The sequence below is a fragment of the Oryx dammah genome, unplaced genomic scaffold (assembly GCF_014754425.2).
Source record: "Oryx dammah isolate SB20612 unplaced genomic scaffold, SCBI_Odam_1.1 HiC_scaffold_29, whole genome shotgun sequence".
Classification (NCBI taxonomy): Eukaryota; Metazoa; Chordata; class Mammalia; order Artiodactyla; family Bovidae; genus Oryx; species Oryx dammah.
This window is the reverse complement of record NW_024070213.1, coordinates 87,710,393-87,736,219: the sequence shown is the minus strand read 5'-3', so window position 1 is coordinate 87,736,219 and position 25,827 is coordinate 87,710,393. Positions and strand designations below refer to the sequence as shown.

The 25,827-nt window shown below is 39.7% G+C and overlaps 1 protein-coding gene across 1 annotated transcript in view; it reads left to right on the top strand.

Annotated features, from left to right (window-relative positions):
- FAM186A (family with sequence similarity 186 member A) overlaps nucleotides 1-25,827 on the top strand; it is an 85,618-nt gene that overhangs the window by 35,274 nt on the left and 24,517 nt on the right. The window contains exons 2-4 of the mRNA XM_040233963.1: nucleotides 1,613-1,829; nucleotides 3,031-3,201; nucleotides 22,560-25,827. The exon at nucleotides 22,560-25,827 is cut by the window's right edge and continues 2,100 nt beyond it. Of these exons, the coding sequence (XP_040089897.1) occupies nucleotides 1,613-1,829; nucleotides 3,031-3,201; nucleotides 22,560-25,827 (3,656 nt within the window). The remainder of the gene's footprint in view (nucleotides 1-1,612; nucleotides 1,830-3,030; nucleotides 3,202-22,559) is intronic.

Here is a 25,827-nt window from a genome sequence, read left to right as displayed (position 1 = left end):
TTACAACCAAAAGTGCTTCTTTTCTTTGGCAGACATTATGACCTTTTTTTTTTTTTTTAAGCTTATATATTTATCTTCATTTTTTGGTGGGTCTTCGTTGCTGTGCATGGGCTTTCTCTAGTTGCAGTGGTGGGGTGGGGGTTCTGCTCTCTGTTGCAGTATGTGAGCTTCTGATTGCAGTGGCTTCTCTTCTTGTGGGGCATGGGCTCCAGGCATACAGGCTTCAGTAGGTGCAGCACATAGGTTCTATAATTGCAACTCACGGGCTCTAGAGCACTGGACCAGTAGAAGGCTCAAGGGCTTAATTGCTCTGCAGCATGTGTCATTTTTCTGGGACCAGGGATTGCACTGGTGTCCCTTGCCTTGCAATGCAGATTCTTAACCACTGAACCACCAGGGCAGTCCACCTCTCTCTATCTTTTTTTTTTTTTTTTGGCTGAGCTGGGTCTTTTTTGCTTTACGTGGGCTTTCTCCAGTTGTGTGAGCGGGGTCTACTCTTTGTTGCAGTGCTCAGGCTTCTCTTGCAGCCGAGCACAGGCTCTAGGAGCACAGGCATCAGTAATTGTAGAACCTGGGCTCAGTAGTTGCAGTTCCAGGGCTCTGGAGTAGGGGTTCAGTAGCTGTGGTGCATGAGCTTAGTTGATCTGCTGCATGTGGACTATTCCTGGACCCAACATCAAACCCATGTCCCCTGCATAAGCAGGCAAATTCCTATCCACTGTACCACCAGGAAATCCCATACATTTCTAAATGCCATATATGAGGCAGTAATCACCCCCACTGAGAACTACTAAAATGATGAACAGAAGAAATTTACTGATAGATTCTTGAGGAGGGGAAATAATGAAATAAAAATCATGTTGTGGAATATTCCAATAGCTGCTTTCCAAGTGTAAGGGTTCAATTTTTAAAAAGTAATTTCCTTTAGTTAGTTTACAGCAGCCATAGTCTATAAGGCATTTCACACATGTTACATGTCTCAGATCAACTGTGAACTTAGCATCTCCATTATTTTACAGATGAGTCATGATTGTAGAAAATAATTTTTTAAAGAGTTATCTTTTAAAAAACAATTTTTATTTATTTTTCAGCTGTGCTGGGTCTTCGTTACTGTGAGGGCTTTCTCTAGTTGCAGAAAGAGGAGGGCTATTCTCTAGTTTCAGGCTTCTCATTAAGGTGGCTTCTCTTGTGGAACATGGGCTCTACAGAGAGGGGACTTCAGTAGTTGTGGTATATGGGCTTACTGCCCTATGGCATGTGGAATATTCCCAGACCAGGGATCGAACCCATGTCCCCTACATTGGCAGGCAGATTCTTAACCACTGGATTACCAGGGAAGCCCACTAAAAGTCATTTTAAGGAGGGAGCTAGAGTTAGAATCCAGATATAGTTTCAAACCAAATATTCTTTTCATTATATCATAGAAATTCTAGGATGAAGGCAGAGAAAAAAAATTAAGAGGAAAATCTTAGACTTAGAGAAAGATTAGAATTAAAAAGCTTTTGATTAGAGAGCTTTATAGTGCCTATCACTGACATTCTGGGAAGAAAGGTGATCAAATCTTTTTGTCAAACAGGATTTATTACTATAATCCCCCTTTTTATTCTTATAGTATCTTCATATGCAACTGACAGAAATACTGCAAAATGTGAAGCGTATAATAAATCGCTATACTATGGATGAGAATATGCATGCTGGAAGGAAAATGTCCCTTATAGAACATAAGAAACGAAGAGGAAGCTTGCTGGAGAAAATAGTTGCTTGTGCTAAGACTGCTGAAATTAAAGACAAGACTCTTGCCTACATTCTGGCCTGGTTGGAAGACTGGAGTAAGTTTCCAGAAGTGATTTAAAGTTAATGAAAAACCTACAGAACAGAATTTTAAGTAAATTTTGAAGGATTAGAAGACTAAAGAAGGAAAGGCTAAGATGGTTAAACGGTTGCTCTCTGCTTCAGGAAGAATAAAATAAGGAAAACAAATTTGCTCACTTAGCATCCTCCTGCCCAGTGTCTTAATGCTTCCTATTCCCTTGCCTGGAACATTTTCTACCAGGTAGCCACATGGTTTATTCTCTGCTTATACCTCACTTTAAAATGAGGTGTTCTCTGACCATCCCCATTCTCTACACCCTGGCACTGGCTGTTATTCTTTACAATTTTTTATTTTTGTGTATAGCTTTTCTTACCATCTGGCACACTTTATAATTAATAATTAATATTTTTTTAAAATTTTGTTTGTTTCCTTTCACTAGAATATAAATAGTAATAAAATCAGGGAATTTGTTTTATTCAATGCTGTGTCTTCAGCATCTAGAACAGTATATGACAGAGGAGACTCTAGTTGAATGAAAGAATGAATAAGCTAAGAATACAAAAAAGAGAAATTTCATTTAGTTATAAGAAATCTCATATAACAAGGGTTATGAAATACTAGAAAACTTACCAAGGGAGTTAATTGGGGTTTTAATCCCCAGTATTAAAGCATATAATCACATTTTAGATCTTTATCCCTGATATCAGATAATTAAACCAATTAGACACCTTGGCATCCCACTCCAGTACTCTTGCCTGGAAGATCCCATGGACAGAGGAGCCTGGTGCACTGCAGTCCATGAGGTCGCTAAGTGTCAGACACAACTGAGTGACTTCACTTTCACTTTTCACTTTCATGCAATGGAGAAGGAAATGGCAACCCACTCCGGTGTTCTTGCCTGGAGAATCCCAGGGACAGAGGAGCCTGGTGGGGAGGCCGTCTATGAGATCACACAGAGTCAGATATGACTAAAGCAACTTAGCAGCAGCAGCAACTATATTTTAAGCATATTTTCATGCCCAAGATTTACTGTTCAGTCTTCTATTCCAAGTCTTTTCTTTTTTCATTTCTTCACAGAGAAAAGCCTCAGAATAGAAATAGGTATAAGCTGTCTGTATTTCCCAATACTACAATATTGACTAGGTAGCCAATATTGTAAGCCTATATGGTTATAATTATTTTTCTGCACAAAAGTAATTTTTTTTACTCTCTTCAAGATGTCACTTTGTCTGAGATCACTGCAATTGATATTGAAGAACACCATCACTGCTTAGCACAAATGGAGATGTTACCAGAAACATTCAAAGCTATTGAGAGCAATGTCAAGATACTAAGCAGAATTAGTACATATTTGCTTGAAGAAAAGAAGAAACAAAAGAAAAAAACAGGTAAGAGTGCTCTAAGACATTGGATATAGATTTTACTTTTTCTTAAAAATAGCTTTATTGAGGTATAATTTACATACCATAAAGTTTACCCACAATAGTTGTATAATTCAATGGCTTTTAATACATTTAGAATTGTGCAACTATCACCACAGTCTAACTTTAGAACATTTCATGATCCACAAAATATCCCATAGGCCCATTTGCAGTCAATCCTCATTCCCACCTTCAGCCCCAGACAATCAATAATCTATTTTCTATCTCAGTAGATTTGCCTTTCTTGGATATTTCATAAAATGGAATCATATTTTCATATGGTCCTTTATGTCTGGTTTCTTTCATTTAGCATAATGTTTTGACATTCAGCCGTGTTACAGAATGTAACACGTAGTTTTAGTTTATAGTTTGTAATTTCTTCCTTTCTCGTGCCAATTGTACACCATTGTTTGCATATACCAAACCTTATTTATCCATTTACCAGTTTATTTGCATTGCTCCCACTTTTTCATTTTTTTGAATAATGCCACTATGAACACACATGTATGTTTTTGTATGAACATAAATTTTCATTTCTTTTTGGAGATACCTAGGAGCAGAATTTCTATATCAGTTATTTATCTCTTGCTGGTAAACATATATTTAATTTTTTAAGAAATTATTAGCTGATTTCCCAAGTGATAGCACCATTTCAATTTTTCACCAGCAATGTATTAGTGTTCCACTTACTTCACATTTTCAACAACACTTGTTATTGTCTTTTTTATTATAGCTTTCCTAATAGGTGTGAAGTGGTTTCTCATTGTGGCTTTAATTTGCATTTCCCTGACTAATGATGTTGAGCACTTTTTCATGTGCTTATTGGTCATTCCTATATTTTCTTTGATGAAACATGTATTCAAATACTTAATCATTTTCATTATTGAGTTTTAAGAGCTTCTTAGATATTCTGGATACAAGTCCTTTTTCAGAAAAGTAATTTGCAAATGTTTTCTCCCAGTCTGTGGCTTGTCTTTTCATTTTCTTAATGGAGCCTTGAAGCCCAAGAATGTTTAATTCTGATGACGTTCCATCAGTTTATCTTTTTTTTTTCTTATATGGATCATGGTTTTAGTGTTGCATTAAGAACTTGTATCAGTCAGGGTTCAACTCTGAAAACAGAACCAAAAGGAGATTATATTTTATCTATCCATCTATCTAGCACACTGCAATGTGGAACATATTTTGTATTATTTTAATTCTTTTAAATGTACTGGGGGGATGCGGTGGTGGAGGAATAGGACGGGGAGACCACTTTCTCCCCCACAAATTCATAAAAAGAACATTTAAACGCTGAGTAAATTCCACAAAACAACTTCTGAATGCCGGCAGAGGACATCAAGCACCCAGAAAAGCAGCCCATTGTCTTCAAAAGGAGGTAGGAAAAAATATAAAAGACAAAAAAAGAGACAAAAGAGGTAGGGACGGAGCTCTGTCCTGGGAGGAGAGTCTTAAAAAGAGAAGTTTCCAAACACCAGGAAACACTTTCACTGCCAAGTCTGTGGTGAACCTTGGAAGCACAGAGGGCAACATAACAGGGAGGAAAAATAAATAAATAATTAAAACCCACAGATTACAAGCCCAACGGTAATTCCCCCAGCGGAGAAGCAGCGCAGACGCCTGCGCGCACCACTAGCAAGCAGGGGCTGGGCAGGGAGGTGCAGGTTGCATTGCTCAGAGTAAGGCTCTGGCCTGAATGCCCCAAGGGCAATCTGAGCAAACTAACTTGGGCTAGCAAACCAGACTGTGGGATAACTACCACGGAAAAGCCCTAAGACACCACCAGGCCCGCGCACAGAACAAAGGACTGAACAGAACTAGCCAGCTACAGACCATCCCCCTCTGGTGACAGGCAGCCAGAGCTGGAAGGGGGCAATAGCAGCCCCAGAGAGACATTATCTACCAAACTGCAAGCAGACTTCTTTGCTAACTAAGATTTCTTGGGGTTCTGGACAGTCAACATCTGCCTGAGAAGGTGCGTGGGTTGTACACCCAGAAAACCGAGCGACAGGGACTGGGGAGGCAATAAGTCGCAGCGACTGTGCACACCAAACACCTCATCACCTGAGCTGCTCGGACCTGGGAAGGGCAAAAAACGCCGGCCCAACCAAGTCTGCACCTCTGAGGACTACCCAAGTGCCTAAACCTGAGCGACTTAGACTTGGGAGGTGCATGCAGCCCAGGGCCAGCATCAGACGGTTCCCGTTGGAGCATCCTAGAGAAGGCAATGGCACCCCGCTCCAGTACTCTTGCCTGCAAAGCCCATGGGCAGAGGAGCCTGGTGGGCTGCACTCCATGGGGTCACGAAGAGTCAGACACGACTGAGCGACTTCACTTTCACTTTTCACTTTCCTGCATTGGAGAAGGAAGTGGCAACCCACTCCAGTGTTCTTGCCTGGAGAATCCCAGGGATGGGGGAGCCTGGTGGGCTGCCATCTATGGGGTCGCACAGAGTCGGACATGACTGAAGCGACTTAGCAGCTGCAGAGCCTTAGCAGTGTGGGCAGGGAGGGCGCATGCGCTGTGAGCAGGGCTGAGGCACTGCAAGCACACGCCAGTGTTGTTTGCAGCATCCCTCCCTCCCCACAGCGTGACTGAACAAGTGAGCCTAAAAAAGGTGTTCACCACTGCCCCCTTTGTGTCAGGGTGGAAATCAGACACCAAAGAGACCAGCAAACAGAAGAAGCTAAAACAGAAGGAACCGCCTTGGAAGTGACAGGTGCAATAGATTAAAACCCTGTCGTTAGTACCGACTACATGGGAAGGGGCCTATAGATCTTGAGAAATATAAGCCAGACCAAGGAAATATCCGAAAATTGAACTGACCCCATAATACCCACAACAACACCAGAGAAAGTCCTAGGTATATTTTTTATTATTTTTATGATCATTCTTTTTTTTTTTAATTTTTAAGTCCTCTATTACTCCTTTAATTTTCACTTTTATAACCTACTATTACTTTGCAAAAAAACCCCACCATTTTTAAAAAACAAACTTCATATATATATATATATATTTTTTTTTTATAATTTTTGTGACCTTTTTTTTTCTCTTTTTTTCTTCTTTTCTTTAATATTATATTTTTGGAATTCCAAACTCTATTCTAGATTTTTAATCTTTGCTTTTTGGTATTTGTTATCAATTTTGTACCTTTAAGAACCCAATCTTCAGTGCCCATTTTTACTTAGGATAGAGATTACTGGCTTGACTGCTCTCTCCCACTTTGGACTCTCCTTTTTCTCCACCAGGTTGCCTCTGTCTCCTCCCTACCCCCTTTCTTCTCTACCTAACTCTGTGAATCTCTGTGTGTTACAGACGGTCGAGAACACTTAGGGAACTGATTACTGGCTGGATCTGTCTCTCTCCTTTTGATTACCCCCTTTTATCCTCCTGGCCACCTCTGTCTCCTTCCTCCCTCTTCTCTTCTCTGTATTACTCCGTGAACATCTCTGAGCGGTCCAGTTGTGGAGTGCACATAAGGAAGTGATTACTGGCTAGCTTTCTCTCTCTTCTATTGATTCCACCTCATCTCATTTGGGTCACCTCTAACTCTTCCCTCTTCTCTTCTCCATGTAACTCTGTGAACCTCTCTGGGTGTCCCTCACTGTGGAGAGACTTTTCATCTTTAACCTAGATGTTTTATCAGTGGTGCTGTATAGAAGGAGAAGTCTTGAGACTACTGTAAAAATAAGACTGAAAACCAGAAGCAAGAGGCTTACATCCAAATCCTGAGAACACCAGAGAACTCCTGACTCCAGGGAACATTAATTGACAGGAGCTCATCAAACGCCTCCATACCTACACTGAAACCAAGCACCACCCAAAGGCCAACAAGTTCTAGAGCAAGACATAGCATGCAAATTCTCCAGCAACACAGGAACACAGCCCTGAGCTCCAATATATAAGCTTCCCAAAGTTACTCCAAAACCATTGACATCTTGTAACTCATTACTGGACACTTCATTGCACCCCAGAGAGAAGAAATCCAGCTCCACCCACCAGAACACTGACACAAGCTTCTCTAACCAAGAAACCTTGACAAGCCACCTGTACAACCCCACCCACAGTGAGGAAACTCCACAATAAAGAGAACTCCACAAACTGCCAGAATACAGAAAGGCCACCCCAAACACAGCAATATAAACAAGATGAAGAGACAGAGGAATACCCAGCAGGTAAAGGAACAGGGTAAATGCCCACCAAACCACACACAAGAGGAAGAGATAAGGAATCTACCTGATAAAGAATTCCAAATAATGATAGTGAAAATGATCCAAAATCTTGAAATAAAAATGGAATCACAGATAAATAGCCTGGAGACAAGAATTGAGAGATGCAAGAAAGGTTTAACAAGGACCTAGAAGAAATAAAAAAAAAGAGTTAATATATAATGAATAATGCAAAAAATGAGATAAAAAACACTCTGGAGGCAACAAATAGTAGAATAACAGAGGCAGAAGATAGGATTAGTGAATTAGAAGATAGAATGGTAGAAATAAATGAATCAGAGAGGAAAAAAGAAAAACGAATTAAAAGAAATGAGGACAATCTCAGAGACCTCCAGGACAGTGTTAAATGCCCCAACATTCGAATCATAGGAGTCCCAGAAGAAGAAGACAAAAAGAAAGACCATGAGAAAATACTTGAAATAATAGTTGAAAACTTCCCTAAAATGGGGAAGGAAATAATCACCCAAGTCCAAGAAACCCAGAGAGTCCCAAACAGGATAAACCCAAGGCGAAACACCCCAAGACACATATTAATCAAATTAACAAAGATCAAACACAAAGAACAAATATTAAAAGCAGCAAGGGAAAAACAACAAATAACACACAAGGGGATTCCCATAAGGATAACAGCTGATCTTTCAATAGAAACTCTTCAGGCCAGGAGGGAATGGTGAGACATACTTAAAGTGATGAAAGAAAATAACCTACAACCCAGATTACTGTACCCAGCAAGGATCTCACTCAAATATGAAGGAGAAATCAAAAGCTTTACAGACAAGCAAAAGCTGAGATAATTCAGCACCACCAAACCAGCTCTCCAACAAATGCTAAAGGATCTTCTCTAGACAGGAAACACAAAAAGGGTGTATAAACTTGAACCCAAAACAATAAAGTAAATGGCAATGGGATCATACATATCAATAATTACCTTAAACGTAAATGGGTTGAATGCCCCAACCAAAAGACAAAGACTGGCTGAATAGATACAAAAACAAAACCCCTATATATGTTGTCTACAAGAGACCCACCTCAAAACAGGGGACACATACAGACTGAAAGTGAAGGGCTGGAAAAAGATATTCCATGCAAATAGAGACCAAAAGAAAGCAGGAGTAGCAATACTCATATCAGATAAAATAGACTTTAAAACAAAGGCTGTGAAAAGAGACAAAGATGGCCACTACATAATGATCAAAGGATCAATCCAAGAAGAAGATATAACAATTATAAATATATATGCACCCAACATAGGAGCACTGCAATATGTAAGACAAATGCTAACAAGTATGAAAGGGGAAATTAACAATAACACAATAATAGTGGGAGACTTTAATACCCCACTCACATCTATGGATAGATCAACTAAACAGAAAATTAACAAGGAAACGCAAACTTTAAACGATACAATAGACCACTTAGACCTAATTGATACCTATCGGACATTTCACCCCAAAACAGTGAATTTCACCTTTTTCTCAAGTGCACACAGAACCTTCTCCAGGATAGATCACATGCTGGGCCATAAATCTAACCTTGGTAAATTCAAAAAAATTGAAATTATTCCAAGCATCTTTTCTGACCACAATGCAGTAAGATTAGATCTCAATTACAGGAGAAAAACTATTAAAAATTCCAACATATGGAGGCTGAACAACACGCTGCTGAATAACCATCAAATCACAGAAGAAATCAAAAAAGAAATCAAAATATGCATAGAAATGAATGAAAATGAAAACACAACAACCCCAAACCTGTGGGACACTGTAAAAGCAGTGCTAAGGGGAAAGTTCATAGCAATACAGGCAGACCTCAAGAAACAAGAAAAAAGTCAAATAAAAAACCTAACTCTACACCTAAAGCAACTAGAAAAGGAAGAAATGAAGAACCCCAGGGTTAGTAGAAGGAAAGAAATCTTAAAAATTAGGGCAGAAATAAATGCAAAAGAAACAAAACAGACCATAGCAAAAATCAACAAAGCCAAAAGCTGGTTCTTTGAAAGGATAAATAAAATTGACAAACCATTAGCCAGACTCATCAAGAAACAAAGGGACAAAAATCAAATCAATAAAATTAGAAATGAAAATGGAGAGATCACAACAGACAACACAGAAATACAAAGGATCATAAGAGACTAATATCAGCAATTATATGACAATAAAATGGACAACGTGGAAGAAATGGACAAATTCTTAGAAAAGTACAACTTTCTAAAACTGAACCAGGAAAAAATAGAAAATCTTAACAGACCCAAGCACGGAAATTGAAACTGTAATCAGAAATCTTCCAGCAAACAAAAGCCCAGGTCCGACGGCTTCACAGCTGAATTCTACCAAAAATTTAGAGAAGAGCTAATACCTATCCTACTCAAACTCTTCCAGAAAATTGCAGAGGAAGGTCAACTTCCAAACTCATTCTATGAGGCCACCATCACCCTAATACCAAAACCTGACAAAGATGCCACAAAAAAAGAAAACTACAGACCAATATCACTGATGAACATAGATGCAAAAATCCTTCACAAAATTCTAGCAATCAGAATCCAACAACACATTAAAAAGATCATACACCATGACCAAGTGGGCTTTATCCCAGGATGCAAGGATTCTTCAATATCTGCAAATCAATCAAAGTAATACACCACATTAACAAATTGAAAAATAAAAGCCATATGATTATCTCAATAGATGCAGAGAAAGCCTTTGACAAAATTCAACATCCATTTATGATAAAAACTCTCCAGCAAGCAGGAATAGAAGGAACATACCTCAACATAATAAAAGCTATATATGACAAACCCACAGCAAACATTATCCTCAATGGTGAAAAATTGAAAGCATTTCCCCTAAAGTCAGGAACAAGACAAGGGTGCCCACTTTCACCACTAATATTCAACATAGTTTTGGAAGTTTTGGCCACAGCAATCAGAACAGAAAAAGAAATAAAAGGAATCCAACTTGGAAAAGAAGAAGTAAAACTCTCACTGTTTGCAGATGACATGAGCCTCTGCATAGAAAACCCTAAAGACTCCATCAGAAAATTACTAGAGCTAATCAATGAATATAGTAGAGTTGCAGGATATAAAATCAACACACAGAAATCCCTTGCATTCCTATACACTAATAATGAGAAAATAGAAAGAAAAATTAAGGAAACAATTCCATTCACCACTGCAACAAAAAGAATAAAATACTTAGGAATTTATCTACCTAAAGAAACTAAAGACCTATATATAGAAAACTATAAAACACTGGTGAAAGAAATCAAAGAGGACACTAATAGATGGAGAAATACACCATGTTCATGGATCAGAAGAATCAATATAGTGAAAATGAGTATACTACCCAAAGCAATCTATAGATTCAATGCAATCCCTATCAAGCTACCAATGGTATTTTTCACAGAACTAGAACAAATAATTTCACAACTTGTATGGAAATACAAAAAACCTCGAATAGCCAAAGCAATCGAGAAAGAAGAACGGAACTGGAGGAATCAACCTGCCTGACTTCAAGCTCTACTACAAAGTCACAGCCATCAAGACAGTATGATACTGGCACAAAGACAGAAATCTAGATCAATGGAACAAAATAGAAAGCCCAGAGATAAATCCACACACCTACGGACACCTTATCTTTGACAAAAGAGGCAAGAATATACAATGGATTAAAGACAATCTCTTTAACAAGTGGTGCTGGGAAAACTGGTCAACCACTTGTAAAAGAATGAAACTAGAACACTTTCTAACACCATACACAAAAATAAACTCAAAATGGATTAAAGATCTAAACGTAAGACCAGAAACTATAAAACTCCTGGAGGAGAACACAGACTAAACACTCTCCGACATAAATCACAGCAGGATCCTCTATGACCCACCTCCCAGAATATTGGAAATAAAAGCGAAAATAAACAAATGGGACCTAATTAAACTTAAAAGCTTCTGCACAACAAAGGAAACTATAAGGAAAGTGAAAAGACAGCCTTATGAATGGGAGAAAATAGTAGCTAATGAAGCAACTGACAAACAACTAATCTCAAAAATATACAAGCAACTCCTGCAGCTCAATTCCAGAAAAAATAAATGACCCAATCAAAAAATGGGCCAAAGGACTAAACAGACATTTCTCCAAAGAAGATATACAGATGGCTAACAAACACATGAAAGATGCTCAACATCACTCATTATCAGAGAAATGCAAATCAAAACCACAATGAGGTACCATTTCACGCCAGTCAGAATGGCTGTGATCAAAAAGTCTACAAGCAATAAATGCTGCAGAGGGTGTGGAGAAAAGGGAACCTTCTTACACTGTTGGTGGGAATGCAAATTAGTACAGCCACTATAGAGAACAGTGTGGAGATTCCTTAAAAAACTGGAACTAGAACTGCCTTATGACCCAGCAATCCCACTGCTGGGCATACACACTGAGGAAACCAGAATTGAAAGAGACACATGTACCCCAATGTTCATTGCAGCACTGTTTATAATAGCCAGGACATGGAAGCAACCTAGATGTCCATCAGCAGATGAATGGATAAGAAAGCAGTGGTACATATACACAATGGAGTATTACTCAGCCATTAAAAAGAATACATTTGAATCAGTTCTAATAAGATGGATGAAACTGGAGCCTATTATACAGAGTGAAGTAAGCCAGAAAGAAAAACACCAATACAGTATGCTGCTGCTGCTGCTGCTGCGTCACTTCAGTCGTGTCTGACTCTGTGCGACCCCATAGATGGCAGCCCACCAGGCTCCCCTGTCTCTGGGATTCTCCAGGCAAGAATACTGGAGTGGGTTGCCACTTCCTTCTCCAATGCATGAAAGTGAAAAGTGAAAGTGAAGTTGCTCAGTCATGCCCGACTTTGTGACCCCATGGACTGCAGCCCACCAGGCTCCTCCATCCATGGGGTTTTCCAGGCAAGAGCACTGGAGTGGGTTGCCAATACAGTACAGTAATGCATATATATGGAATTTAGAAAGATGGTAACAATAACCCTGTATGCGAGACAGCAAAAGAGACACAGATGTATAGAACAGTCTTTTGGACTCTGTGGGAGAGGGAGAGGGTGGGATGATTTGGGAGAATGGCATTGAAACCTGTATAATATTATATATGAAACGAATCGCCAGTCCAGGTTCGATGCATGATATTGGATGCTTGGGGCTGGTGCACTGGGATGACCCAGAGGGATTGTACAGGGAGGGAGGAAGGAGGGGGGTTCACGTGTATACCTGTGGTGGATTCATGTTAATGTATGGCAAAACCAATACAATATTGTAAAGTAATTAACCTCCAATTAAAATAAATAAATTTATATTAAAAAAATAAATGTACTGGGACTTGTTTTATAGCCTAGCATATAATCTATTCTGTAAAGCATTCCATGTGCTGTTGAAAAGAATATACACTACATTGTTGTCAGCTAGAGTGCTTTACAGTTTGTTTATATTGTTCTACATATATATATATACACATATATGTATTCACTGATTTTCTATCTAGTTCTATCCATTATTGGAAGTGGGATATTGAATTTTCCAATTATTGTTATTATTTCTGTTTAATTCTGTCAGTTTTCTGCTTCTTGTATTTTAAGACTCAGTTGTTAGGTACACATATGATTACAACTGTGGAGCTTCCTGATGAACAGATGCTTTTATTTTTATAAAATGTCTTTTGTTGTCACTAGATCCATTTCTTTTTCTTTGCCTTAAAGTCTATTTGTTTGATACCTGTATAGTCTTTCCAGCTCCCCTGTGGTTATTGTTCAGTTCAGATATTTAGTCATGTCTGACTCTTTGAAACCCCATGGACTACAGCACACCAGGCTTCCCTGTCCATCACCAACTCCTAGAGCTTCCTCAAACTCATGTCCTTTGAGTCAGTGATGCCATCCAACCATCGCATCCTCTGTTGTCACCCCTTCTCCTCCTGCCTTCAATGTTTCCCAGCATCAGGGTCTTTTCTAATGAGTCAGTTCTTTGCATCAGGTGGCCAAAGTATTGGAGCTTCAACTCCAGCATCAGTCCTTCCAATGAATATTCAGGACTAATTTCCTTTAGGATAGACTGGTTTGGTCTCCTTGCAATCCAAGGAACTCTCAAGAGTCTTCTCCAACACCACAGTTCAAAAGCATCAATTCTTCGGTGTTCAAGTTTCTTTTGGTTCAACTCTCACATCCATACATGACTACTGGAAAAACCATAGCTTTGACTAGAAGGACCTTTGTCAGCAAAGTAAGGTCTCTGCTTTTTAAAATGCTGTCTAGGTTTGCCATAGCTTTCCTCCAAGGAGCAAGCATTTTTTAATTTCATAGCTGCAGTCACCATCTGCAATGATTTTGAAACCTGAGAAAATAAAATCTGTCATTGTTAAAATTGTTTCCCCATCTATTTTCCATGAAGTGATGGGACCAGATGCCATGACCTTCATTTTTGAAGGCTGAGTTTTTAGCCAGCTTTTTCACTCTCCTCTTTCATTTTCATCAAGAGCCTCTTTAGTTCCTCTTAGCTTTCTGCCATAAGGGTGGTGTCACCTGCATATCTGAGGTTATTGATATTTCTCCCAGAAATCTTGATTCCAGCTTGTGCTTCATCCAGCCCAGCATTTCATATGATATACTCTGCATATGACAGAATGATCTCTGTTTGTTTCCAAGGCAAACTATTCAATATCACATTAATCCAAGTTTATGCCCCGACCAGTAATGCTGAAGAAGCTGAAATTGAACGGTTCTATGAAGACCTACAAGACCTTCTAGAACTAACACCCCCCAAAAATGTCATTTTCATTATAGGGGACTGAAATACAAAAGTAGGGAGTCAAGAAATACCTCGAGTAACAGGCAAATTTGGCCTTGGAGTACAAAATGAAGCAGGGCAAAGGCTAACAGAGTTCTGTCAAAAGAACACACTGGTCATAGCAATTACTCTCTTCCAACAACACAAGAGAAGACTCTACACATGGACATCACCAGATGGTCAATACCGAAATCAGACTGATTATATTCTCTGCAGCCAAAGATACAGAAGTTCTATACAACCAGCAAAAACAAGACCAGGAGCTGACTGTGGCACAGACCACGAACTCAGAGAGAAATTCAGAGTTAAACTGAAGAAAGTAGGGAAAACCACTTGACGGTTCAGGTATTACCTAAATCAAATCCCTTATACAGTAGAAGTGACAAATAGATTCAAGGGATTAGATCTGCTAGACAGGGTGCCTGAAGAACTATGAAAGGAGGTTTGTGACATTGTACAGGAGGCAGGGATCAAGACCATCCCCAAGGAAAAGAAAAGAAATGCAAAAAGGCAAAATGGTTGTCTGAGGAGGCCTTACAAATAGCTGTGAAAAGCAAGAGAAGGGAAAGGGAAAGAGAAAAGGAAACATATACCCATTTGAATGCAGAGTTCCAAAGAATAGCAAGGAGAGGTAAGAAAGCCTTCCTCAGCAATCAGTGCAAAGAAATAGAGGAAAACAATAGAATGGGAAAGACTAGAGATCTCTTCAAGAAAATTAGAGATACCAAAGGAACATTTCATGCAAAGATGGGCACAATAAAGGACAGAAATGGTATGGACCTAACAAAAGCAGAAGAGGTGGCAAGAATACACAGAACAACTATACAAAAAAGATCTTCACGACCCAGATAATTACCATGGTGTGATCACCCACCTAGAGCCAGACATCCTGGAATGCAAAGTCAAGTGGGCCTTAGGAAGCATCACTATGAACAAAGCTAGTGGAGGTGATGGAATTCCAGTTGAGCTATTTCAAATCTTGAAAGACAATGCCATAAAAGTTCTGCACTGAATATGCCAGCAAATTTGGAAAACTCAGCAGTGGCCACAGGACTGGAAAAGGTCAGTTTTCATTCCATTCCCAAAGAAAGGCAATGCCAAAGAATGTTCAAACTACTGCACAATTGCACTCATCTCACACACTAGTAAAATAATGCTCAAAATTCTCCAAGACAGGCTTCAACAGTATGTGAACCATGAACTTCCAGATGTTCAAGCTGGATTTAGAAAAGTCAGAGGAACCAGAGATCAAATTGCCAACATCCGTTGGATCATAAAAAAAACCAGAGAGTTCCAGAAAAATATATACTTCTGCTTTATTGACTATGCTAATGCCTCTGACTGTGTGGACCACAGCAAACTCTGGAAAATTCTTAAAGTAATGGGATTACCAGACCACCTGGCCTGCCTCTTGAGAAATCTGTATGCAGGCAGGAAGCAACAGTTAGAACTGGACATGGAACAACAGACTGGTTCCAAATCAGGAAGGAGTACATCAAGGCTGTATATTGTCACCCTGCTTATTTAACTTGTATGAGGAGGACATCATGAGAAATGCTGGGCTGGAAGAAGCACAAGCTGGAATCAAGACTGCCAGGAGGAATATCAATAACTTCAGATATGCAGATGACACCACTCTTATGGCAGAAAGTGAAGAGAACTAAAGAGTCTCTTGGTAAAAGTGAAAGAAGAGAGTGAAAAAGTTAGCTTAAAGCTCAACATTCAGAAAACTAAGATCATGGCATCCGGTCTCATTACTTCATGGCAAATAGATGAGGAAATAGTGGAAACAGTGGCTGATTTTATTTTGGGGGGCTCTAAAATCACTGCAGATGGTGATTGCAGCCATGAAATTAAAAGACTCTTACTCCTTGGAGGGAAAGTTATGACCAAACTAGACAACATATTAAAAAGCAGAGACATTACTTTACCAACAAAGGTCTGCCTAGTCAAAGCTATGGTTTTTCCAGTAGTCATGTACGGATGTGAGAGTTGGACTATAAAGAAAGCTAAGGACTGAAGTATTGATGCTTTTGAACTGTGGTGTTGGAGAAGACTCTTGAGAGTCCCTTGGACTGCAAGGAGAACAATCCAGTCCATTCTAAAGGAAATCAGTCCTGAATATTCATTGGAAGGACTTATGCTGAAGCTGAAACTCTAATACTTTGGCCACCTGATGCAAAGAACTGACTCATTTGTAAAGACCTTGATGCTGGAGGCATCTCCTGAAGGCAGGAGGAGAAGGGGATGACAGAGAATGAGATGGTTGGATGGCATTACCGACTCAATAGACATGCTGCTGCTGCTAAGTAGCTTCAGTCATGTCTGACTCTGTGCGACCCCATAGACGGCAGCCCACCAGGCTCCCCCGTCCCTGGGATTCTCTAGGCAAGAATACTGGAGTCGGTTGCCACTTCCTTCTCCAATGCATGAAAGTGAAAAGTCAAAGTGAAGTCGCTCAGTCGTGTCCAACTCTTCGCGACCCCATGGACTGCAGCCTACCAGGCTCCTCCATCCATGGGATTTTCCAGGCAAGAGTACTGGAGTGGGGTGCCATTGCCTTCTCCAATAGACATGAGTTTGAGTAAACTCTAGGAGTTGGTGATAGACAGGGAGGCCTTGCATGCTGCAGTCCATGGGGTCACAAAGAGTCAGACACAACTGAGTGACTGAACTGAACTCTGTATATAAGTTAAATAAACAGGGTACAGTATACAGTCTTGTCATATTCCTTTCTCAATTTGGAACCAGTCCATTGTTCCATATCTGTTTCTAACTGTTGCTTCTTGACCTTCATACAGATTTCTCAAGAGGCAGTTAAGGTGGTCTGGAATTCCCAACTCCTGAAGAATTTTCCAGAGTTTGCTGTGGTCCACACATTCAAAGGGTTTGGAGTCAATGAAGCAGAAGTAGATGTTTTCCTGGAATTCTTTTGCTTTTTCAATGATCCAACGGATGTTGGCAATTTGATCTTTGGTCCCTTCACCTTTTCAAAATCCAGCTTGAACATCTGGAAGTTCTCAGTGCACGTACTCTTGAAGCCTAGTTTGGAGAATTTGAGCATTTCTTGCTAGCATGTAAGATGACTGCAAATGTTTGAGCATTTTTTGGCATTGCCTTTCTTTGGGATTAGAGTGAAAACTGACCTTTTCCAGTCCTGCTGAGTTTTCCAAATTTGCTGGTATATTGAGTGCAGCACTTTCACAGCATTATCTTTAGGATCTGAAATAGCTCAGCTGGAATTCCATCACCTCCGCTAACTTTGTTCATAGTGATGCTTCCTAAGGCCCACTTGACTTCGCACTCCAAGATGTATGGCTCTAGGTGGATGATCACACCATCTTGGTTATCTGGGTCATTAAGATCTTTTTTGTATAATTCTTCTGTGTATTCTTGCCACCTCTTCTTAATATCTTCTGCTTCTGTTAGTTCCATACCATTTTTGTCCTTTATTGAGCCCATCTTTGCATGAAATGTTCCCTTGGTATCTCTAATTTTCTTGAAGAGATCTCTAGTCTTTCCCTTCCATTGTTTTCTTGTGTTTCTTTGCACTGATCACTTAGGAAGACTTTCTTATCTCTCCTGTTCTTTGGAACTCTGCATTCAGCTGGATATATCTTTCCTTTTCTCCTTTACCTTTCATTCTCTTCTTTTCTTAGCTATTTGTAAGTTCTCCTCAGGCCAACTATTTTGCCTTCTTGCATTTCTTTTTCTTGGGGATGGTTTTGATCACCACCTCCTATACAATATTGTGAACCTCCGTCCATAGTTCCTCAGGCACTCTGTTTATTGGATCTAATCCCTTAAATCTATTTGTCACTTCCACCAAATATAATCATAAGTGATTTCATACAGTTTCATACACCACCTGAATTTTCTAGTGGTGCTTTTTTTTACTTTCTTCAATCTAAGTCTGAATTTTGCAATTAGGAGTTCATGATCTGAGCCATAGTCAGATCTGTCTTGTTTTTGCTGACTGTATAGAGTTTCTCCATCTTTGGCTGCAAAGAATATAATCAATCTGATTTCTCTATTGACCATCTGGTGATGTCCATTTGTAGAGTCGTCTTTTTGTTGTTGGAAGAGGGTGTTTGCTGTGACCAGTGTGCTTTCTTGGCGAAACTGTTAGCCTTTGCCCTGTTTCATTTTGTACTCCAAGGCCAAACTTTCCTGTTACTCCAGGTATCTCTTGACTTCCTACTTTTGCATTCCAGTCCCCTATAATAAAAAGACATCCTTCTTGATGTTAGTTCTAGAAAGTCTGGTAGGTCTTCATAGAACCCTTCAACTTCAGCTTCTTCAGCACTAGTGGTTGGTGCATAGACTTGGATTACTGTGATACTGAATGATTTGCTTTGGAAACAAACAGAGATCATTCTGTCATTTTTGAGACTGCACCCGAGTACTGTGGTTATTGTTAGTATAATTGAATCTAAGATGTGTTGCTTATATTTGGATGTGTTTTTTTTTAAATACAATCTGACAATCTCTGACTAAAAGCTCAGTTCAGTTCAGTCACTCAGTCATGTCCGACTCTGCAAACCCATGAACTGCAGTATGACAGGGTTCCCTGTCTATCACCAACTCCCAGGGTTTACTCAAACTCATGTCCATTGAGTTGGTGATGCCACCAAGCATCTCATCCTCTGTTGTCCCCTTCCACTCCCCCCCCCCACTCAATCTTTCCCAACATCAGGGTCTTTTCAAATGAGTCAGTTCTTCACATCAGGTGGCCAAAGTATTGGAGTTTCAGCTTCAGCATCTGTCCTTCCAATGAATATTCAGGACGGATTTCCTTTGGGACGGACTGGTTGGATTGCCTTGCAGTCCAAGAGACTCTCAAGAGTCTTCTTCGGCACTACAGTTCAAAAGCATCAATTCTTTGGCATCCAGCTTTCTTTATAGTCCAACGCTAGACTTTTAGCTGATGAGTTTAATTAATTCACATTTAATGTAATTATTGATATGGCTGGATATATATCTGCTATTTTGCTCATGTATCTTTTTTTTCCTTCTATTCTTTTCTTGCCTCTGTATTAAATAGGTATTTTCTAGTGTACCTTTTAATTCCACTTTTTCTCACATTTTCTTAGTGGTAGTTATAGGAACTACAGTATATATCTTAAATTACCACAATCTTTTCCAGATTGGTACTAATTTAATTCCAGCAAAATATAGAATCTTTGCTCCAATAGTTCCACCCTCTTCCTCTCCTTTGTGCTTTGCCATGTATACTACATATTTAAGCCCAACAATATAGCTTTATAATTATTGTTTTATATGCTTGTCTTTTAATTAACTACGAGAGGAAAAAGAAAAAAATATTTTTCCTGTATTTTTATTTACCTACATATACTAGTGCTCTTTATTTCTTTGTGTGAAAATGCAAAATGTCAAAATGAAAAAAGAATGAAAAAAAAAGTGGCAGATTTTATTTTCTTGGGCTTCAAAATCACAGCAGATGGTGACTGCACACCATGAAATTAAAAGATGTTTTCTCCTTGGAAGCAAAGCTATGACAAACCTAGACAGCATATTAAAAAGCAGAGACATCACTTTGCTCACAAAGTCTGCCTAGTCAAAGCTATGGTATTTTTCAGTAGTCATGTACAGATGTGAGAGCTGGACCATAAAGAAGGCTGAGTGCCGAAGAGTTAGATGCTTTCGAATTATGGTGCTGGAAAAGCCTGGCGAGAGTCCCTTGGACTACAAGATCAAACCAGTAAATCCTAAAGGAAATAAGTCCTGAATATTCACTGGAAGTTCTGATTTTGAAGCTGAAGCCCTAGTACTTTGGCCACCTGATACAAAGACCTGACTCACTGGAAAAGACCCTGATGCTGGGAAAGATTGAAGGCAGGTGGAGAAGGGGGTGACAGAGGATGAGATGGTTGGTGGCATCATCGGCCCTATGAACACGGATCTGAACAAATTTCAGGAGATAGTGAAGTTCAGGGAAGCCTGGTGTGTTGCAGTTCATGGGATGGCAAAGAGTCAGACAGACTTAGCGACTGAACAACATGAAAGTTGTACATGCATGTACTTTGGGAAGAGTGTTATTCCAGGGAATGATGAATTACCTTCTAGTAATATAGCATCAAGTTTGGTAGCTATTTTTGAAGAAGAATTTTGCTGGATATGGAATTCTAGGAAAAAAATGGCAACCCACTCCAGTAATCTTGCCTGGAGAATTCCGTAGACAGAAGAGCCTGGGCTACAGTCCAAGGGGTCGCAAAGAGTCAGACACTACTGAGTGACTAACACACACACACATTATTCTTTCAGCACGTTGAATATATCATTCCCTGACTTCTGCTTCCATTGTTTCCAGTAAGAAGTAACCTATTAAATTTCCTGTGGTTCCTCTATTCTAACTGAGTCTCCTTTGATTGTTGAGTCATTTTTCTCTTTTTGCTTTAAAGATTCTTATTTTGTCTGGCTTTCAACAGTTGACTATGATGTTCCATGTATGGCTCTTTCTGTGTTTATCCCACTTAGAATTTGCTGAGCTTCTTGAATGTGTAGATTAATGTTTTCCCACAAATTTGGGATCATTTGTCCATTATTTCTTCAAATATATTTTTTAAGTATTTTTATTTATATATTTTTAAAATTTGATTGTGGTGGGTCTTAGTTGTAGCACATGGGGTCTTTAGTCTTCACTGGGGCATGGGGTATCTTTAGTGGCAGCATACAAATTCTTAGTTGCAGAATGTAGGATCTTGTCCCCTGACAAGGGATCAAACCCAGGTCCCTTGCATTGGGAGAATGGAGTCTTAGCCACTGGACCACAGAGAAGTCCTCTCTTCAGATATTTTAAATGCCCCTCTCTCTTCTTCTGGAACCTCTATTGCTTGTATACTGGTATGCCTGATGGTATCCCACAAATCTTTGAGCCTTTGCATTTTTCTTTATTGTTTTTTCCTCCCTGTTCTTCAGATTAGACAGTCTCTAGTAATCTAGCATTAGGTTTGCTGGTTATTTTCTTCTGTCAGCTCACATACACTGTTGAGCCACTTTGGTGAATTTTTCATTTCTGTAATTGTACTATTCAACTCCAATTTTTCCACTTGGTTTTCTTTTAAGTTTTTTATTTAATTAAATTAATTTTTTTATTTTTTAAAATTTTTTAAAAATATAAATTTATTTATTTTAATTGGAGGCTAATTACTTTATAATATTGTATTGGTTTTGCCATATATCAACATGAATCCACCACAGGTGTACACAGTTTTTTTTTTTTAATGTGGACAATTTTTAAAGTCTTTATTGAATCTGATGTCTGAGTCTTTATTGCTTCTATTGTTTTACATTCTAGTTTTTTGACCTCAAGGTTTGTGGGATCTTAGTTCCCTGATCAGGGATCAAACCCACCAGAGGAGTCTTAACCACTGGACTGCCAGGGAAACCCCTGTTTTTATTTTTAAGCCTGAATTTTAGGGGTTTCTTTTTGGTTCAGCATAGCTTAGTGGTCAGTCAATGATCAGTCAATCATCAATTAATCCAGATTATCTAGTAAGGCTTATATTCTTTGCTAATGAATCTGTTTATGGGTTAAAGTAGTATTGTTATAATATTGCATTGCTTCAGATCAAATCAACCCCCTCAGGCAGCAGAGTTGTCAGTCTTCACAGCCTGTTTCACTCTGGTAGTACTACCAGGCCATAGGGCTAGGGAGCTGGAGATGGAAGCAGCTACAAGCTAAAACATCACAGCAAATTTTTCTTGAACTACTTCTTCTCAATTTGTTGTATGCCTCTAGTCAGTTTCCAAAGTCCTAAAATGGTTGTTTTTGGCAATTTTGCTCAGCTTTTTTCTTGTACTTTTGGGGAAAATTTGCTGAGTTTCTCATTCAGCCATTTTGAAAATCCCTTCAAATGTTTGCCTTCTATTTTTTGTGATCCTTCTGAAACAACCAAGGTTAGCTTTGATTCAGAAAAGGGAAAAAAGAAAGATAGGAACCCACTAAAGAAAATGGAAAGCACCAAGCATAAAACCAAAGGAAAATTTTGGTATTCATCCTAGATAATCTCAAAATTGTAACCTAAAGTAAGCTGAGGTCACAGCTGAGTTCTTCTCCTAAACTCTGGAAGAAGAACTTCTAGATAATTGTGGGGAAAGAGTCATTCTTTTGAAAATAATGCCATTTATTTTGGGGCCAAACTTCCCTAATGAAATTTCATTCTATATCTATCTGTTAATTTAGGCTAAATTCCTTAGTCTTAAACTTAGAGTACAGCACAAAAGGAGAAATGCAATCTCATTTATGTTTTAGCTTTTTTTTCTTCTAGCATCTAGAAGTTCTCTATGGAAATCATGGAAAGAAAGAGTTATAAAGCGACCTGCAACAGCTCATGCTTTAAGACCAGATCAGATGATTAGTGATCAATTTGCCACAAAAACAAAGGTGTCAGAAATCCAAGATATGCTTCAGGAACTCATAGGTACTTCAATGTTCAATAAACTGGAAAACAGTGCTATTAAATATATATCATCAACAACAGTAAACCTTTCTAAAGCTTTGAGTACACTAAATGATGAAGTGAAAGCTATTAACCTCCATACTTCTGATACATATGCGAATGAGATAGCTGAAAGAGAACAAGAGATTTCCCTGAAGATAATACAAGATCTCAGTAAAAGAAATGAAATGCTTCAGCAAAAACTTCAAGAAGCAGAAGAAAAATATGAACACCTTATTCGATCCAAAGTTGTAGAGCACCAAGCATTGCCCACATCAACACAGAAAGTGTTACCTGAGCCTTCTCCACAATCAACAATTAGCCAAGCTGACATAGAAAACAGTTTAGACAGTATTTTGGCCAAAGAATTTGAAAACATGGTAGATGAGGCCCCCCCAAAAGGGACCAAAGCCTTGGGAATCAAGTGGGACTCATCGCAATCATATATAGCCCAAGGTGAAACAACTCCAGATTTAACTGGCCAGCAGAAAATGTCTTCTGGAGAGATCACTGAAGATAAGATATCAGTGAAGAAAGGTGGTGCCTTTCAGAAAGATGGGGCTGACGAGTTCCAGTCACAGAAAAAAAAGGGTACAAAAAGCTTGTCTGTGCAGGAGACCTCTGAATCAAATGTGAATGATGATAAAGGTAAACAGAAAGTCACAGGGACCCAACTTGATCACCACTTAGAATTACAAGCACTGGATAAGAAGAGAAAAGAAACAAAATCCTTTCCTGAAGCCAAATCAAAGTCACTCACTGAATCAAAAAGTCAATATTTTCCTTCTGATTTCCCTTCTGACAAGAGCCAAGGTGGTAGAAGTGGAACAAGTAGTAAACTGGAACAAGTCAGAGAGGCTAAATTGGAACATTCACAGAGTAAAAGTCAAATGTCTTCAGAGAATAAAGAGGAGCTCACCACTGAGTCAACGGACAAAGATGGCAGTGATGAGATGAGTAGCGAACCAGAGCCATCCAGGTGGAGCAAACTTGATCATTCCTCTGAGAAAATAAAAGGAAAGAAACACCGTCTCTCTTCAGGAAGCACTACAAGAAAAGAAGAAAAATCTGAAGAGAAAGATATGTTAGTCTTCAAGAAGAAATTCAAGTCTCTTGAACTTGCTAAATCAGGTATTCCAGATGGCGAAAGTGAACAGAGTAACCTAGAAGAATTTCAGAAAGCCATAGTGTCATTCCTTAAAGAGAAAATTGATAACATAGGAAAGCCCTGGGATAAGAAGACTGTATCAAAAGAGTTATTATTAAAAAGATCAGAAGTTGAGAAATTAGGAATCATAAAGACAAAAATGGAGGAATATTTCCAAAAAGTGGCTGAAACTGTGACAAAAATCTTAAGAAAATACAAAGATATAAAAAATGAAGGACAAATTGGAGAGAAACCTTTGAAACTAAAAAAGGTAGTCTCATTTATGCCAGAACGGCATTCTCAGGAACCAACTAGTGCACAGTCGGAAATTAGCACCTTAATTTCACAGGAGAGGCTTGACCCACTAACTGACAATTTAATAAGAATGATCTTGACCGAAATAGAAAGTGAAAGGAATGTTCCAGAAGCCTCTACAGTAGGGACAGACTATAAAGAGAAGGAAAAACAAGAGCTAGAAGAAAGGAGGTTTGAGATGATAAAGACGAATTTGGAGAAGGAAGAGGCATGGCTCCCAGTGAAGGAGGGAAAGCAAAGGCAACAGAAAGAGAAACAGTGGCAGGAAGAAGAGGTGTGGAAGGGACAGCAAAAACTCAAGATACAAAAGCAGATCGAGTCAGATGAGAAGCAAAAGGAAAGAGAAGAGGAGAGAGAAGGGTATCAGAAGTCAAAGCAGCAGCAGTTGGAGGCATGGAAACAAAAAAAGGAACAAGGTGTGCCTTTGGAGAAGGAAAAAGGACAGCAGTCGATGCAGGTTCAGGAGGAAGTGAGACATCTGGAGCAAGAAAGCAGTTTGGAGAGAGAGAAGGAGAAGCAGAAGGCAAGGAGAAATGTAGGGGACTATGAAAGTCAGAAGCAAAAAACCGCAAAGGAGATGAAGACGTATGAACAACTAGACCAGGTGCTCAGTCAGACTTCAATCACATTGTCTCACAGGTGGGAGAGCACACAGAAAGATATACCGCAGACACACCAAAGAATAGATTTCACTGGGAACCTTAAGAAATTAGGGGATCTGGCTGAAGGAAAGCATCTCATTCCAATCACTACTCCCATCTCCACACAATCCTCCTCACGTGGACCGTCTCCTCTTTCTGGAGCGTCTCTTGCAAAGTCCATCACTCTTACCTCTAGGCTTGCCCAAGCAAAGGAAATTGACCTCACTTCTGAAAAGGCCAAGGCACTGGAAATCATGGACACCTTTAATCAGCTTCAGGTGTTGGGGGAAACTACTACTCCTAAGATGCCTCGGGGTTTGGGAGTGGCTCTCAGTGCAGAGCAGGCCCAGGCTCTGGGGATTCCTGTTACTCCTCAGCAAGCTCAAGCTCAGGGCATCATGCTCACCCATCAGCAGGTCAAGGCCTTGGGAGTCACTCTCACCCATGAACAAGCTCAGGCACCAGGGATTACTCTCACCCCTCAACAGGCCCAAGCACTGGGGATCATTTTCACCCCTGAACAGGCTCAGACACCAGGGATCACTCTGACCCCTCAGCAGGTCCTGGCACTGGGGATTCCTGTCACCCCTCAGCAAATCCAGGAAGTAAGGGTTTCTCTCACCCCTCAGCAGACCCAGGCACTTGGGATCGCTCTTGCCCCTGAACAAGCTCAGGCACCAGGGATCACTCTCACCCCTCAGCAGGTCCAGGCACTGGGGATCACTCTCACCCCTGAACAAGCTCAGGCACCAGGGATTACTCTCACCCCTCAGCAGGCCCAGGCACTGGGGATACCTGTCACCCTTCAGCAAATTCAAGAAGTAGGTGCTTCTTTCACCCCTCAACAGGCTCAGGCATTGGGGATTCCTGTCACCCTTCAGCAGGCTCAAGCTCAGGGCCTCACTCTTACCCCTCAACAGGACCAGGCACTGAGGATCACTCTCACCCCTGAACAAGCTCAGGCACCAGGGATCACTCTCACCCCTCAGCAGGT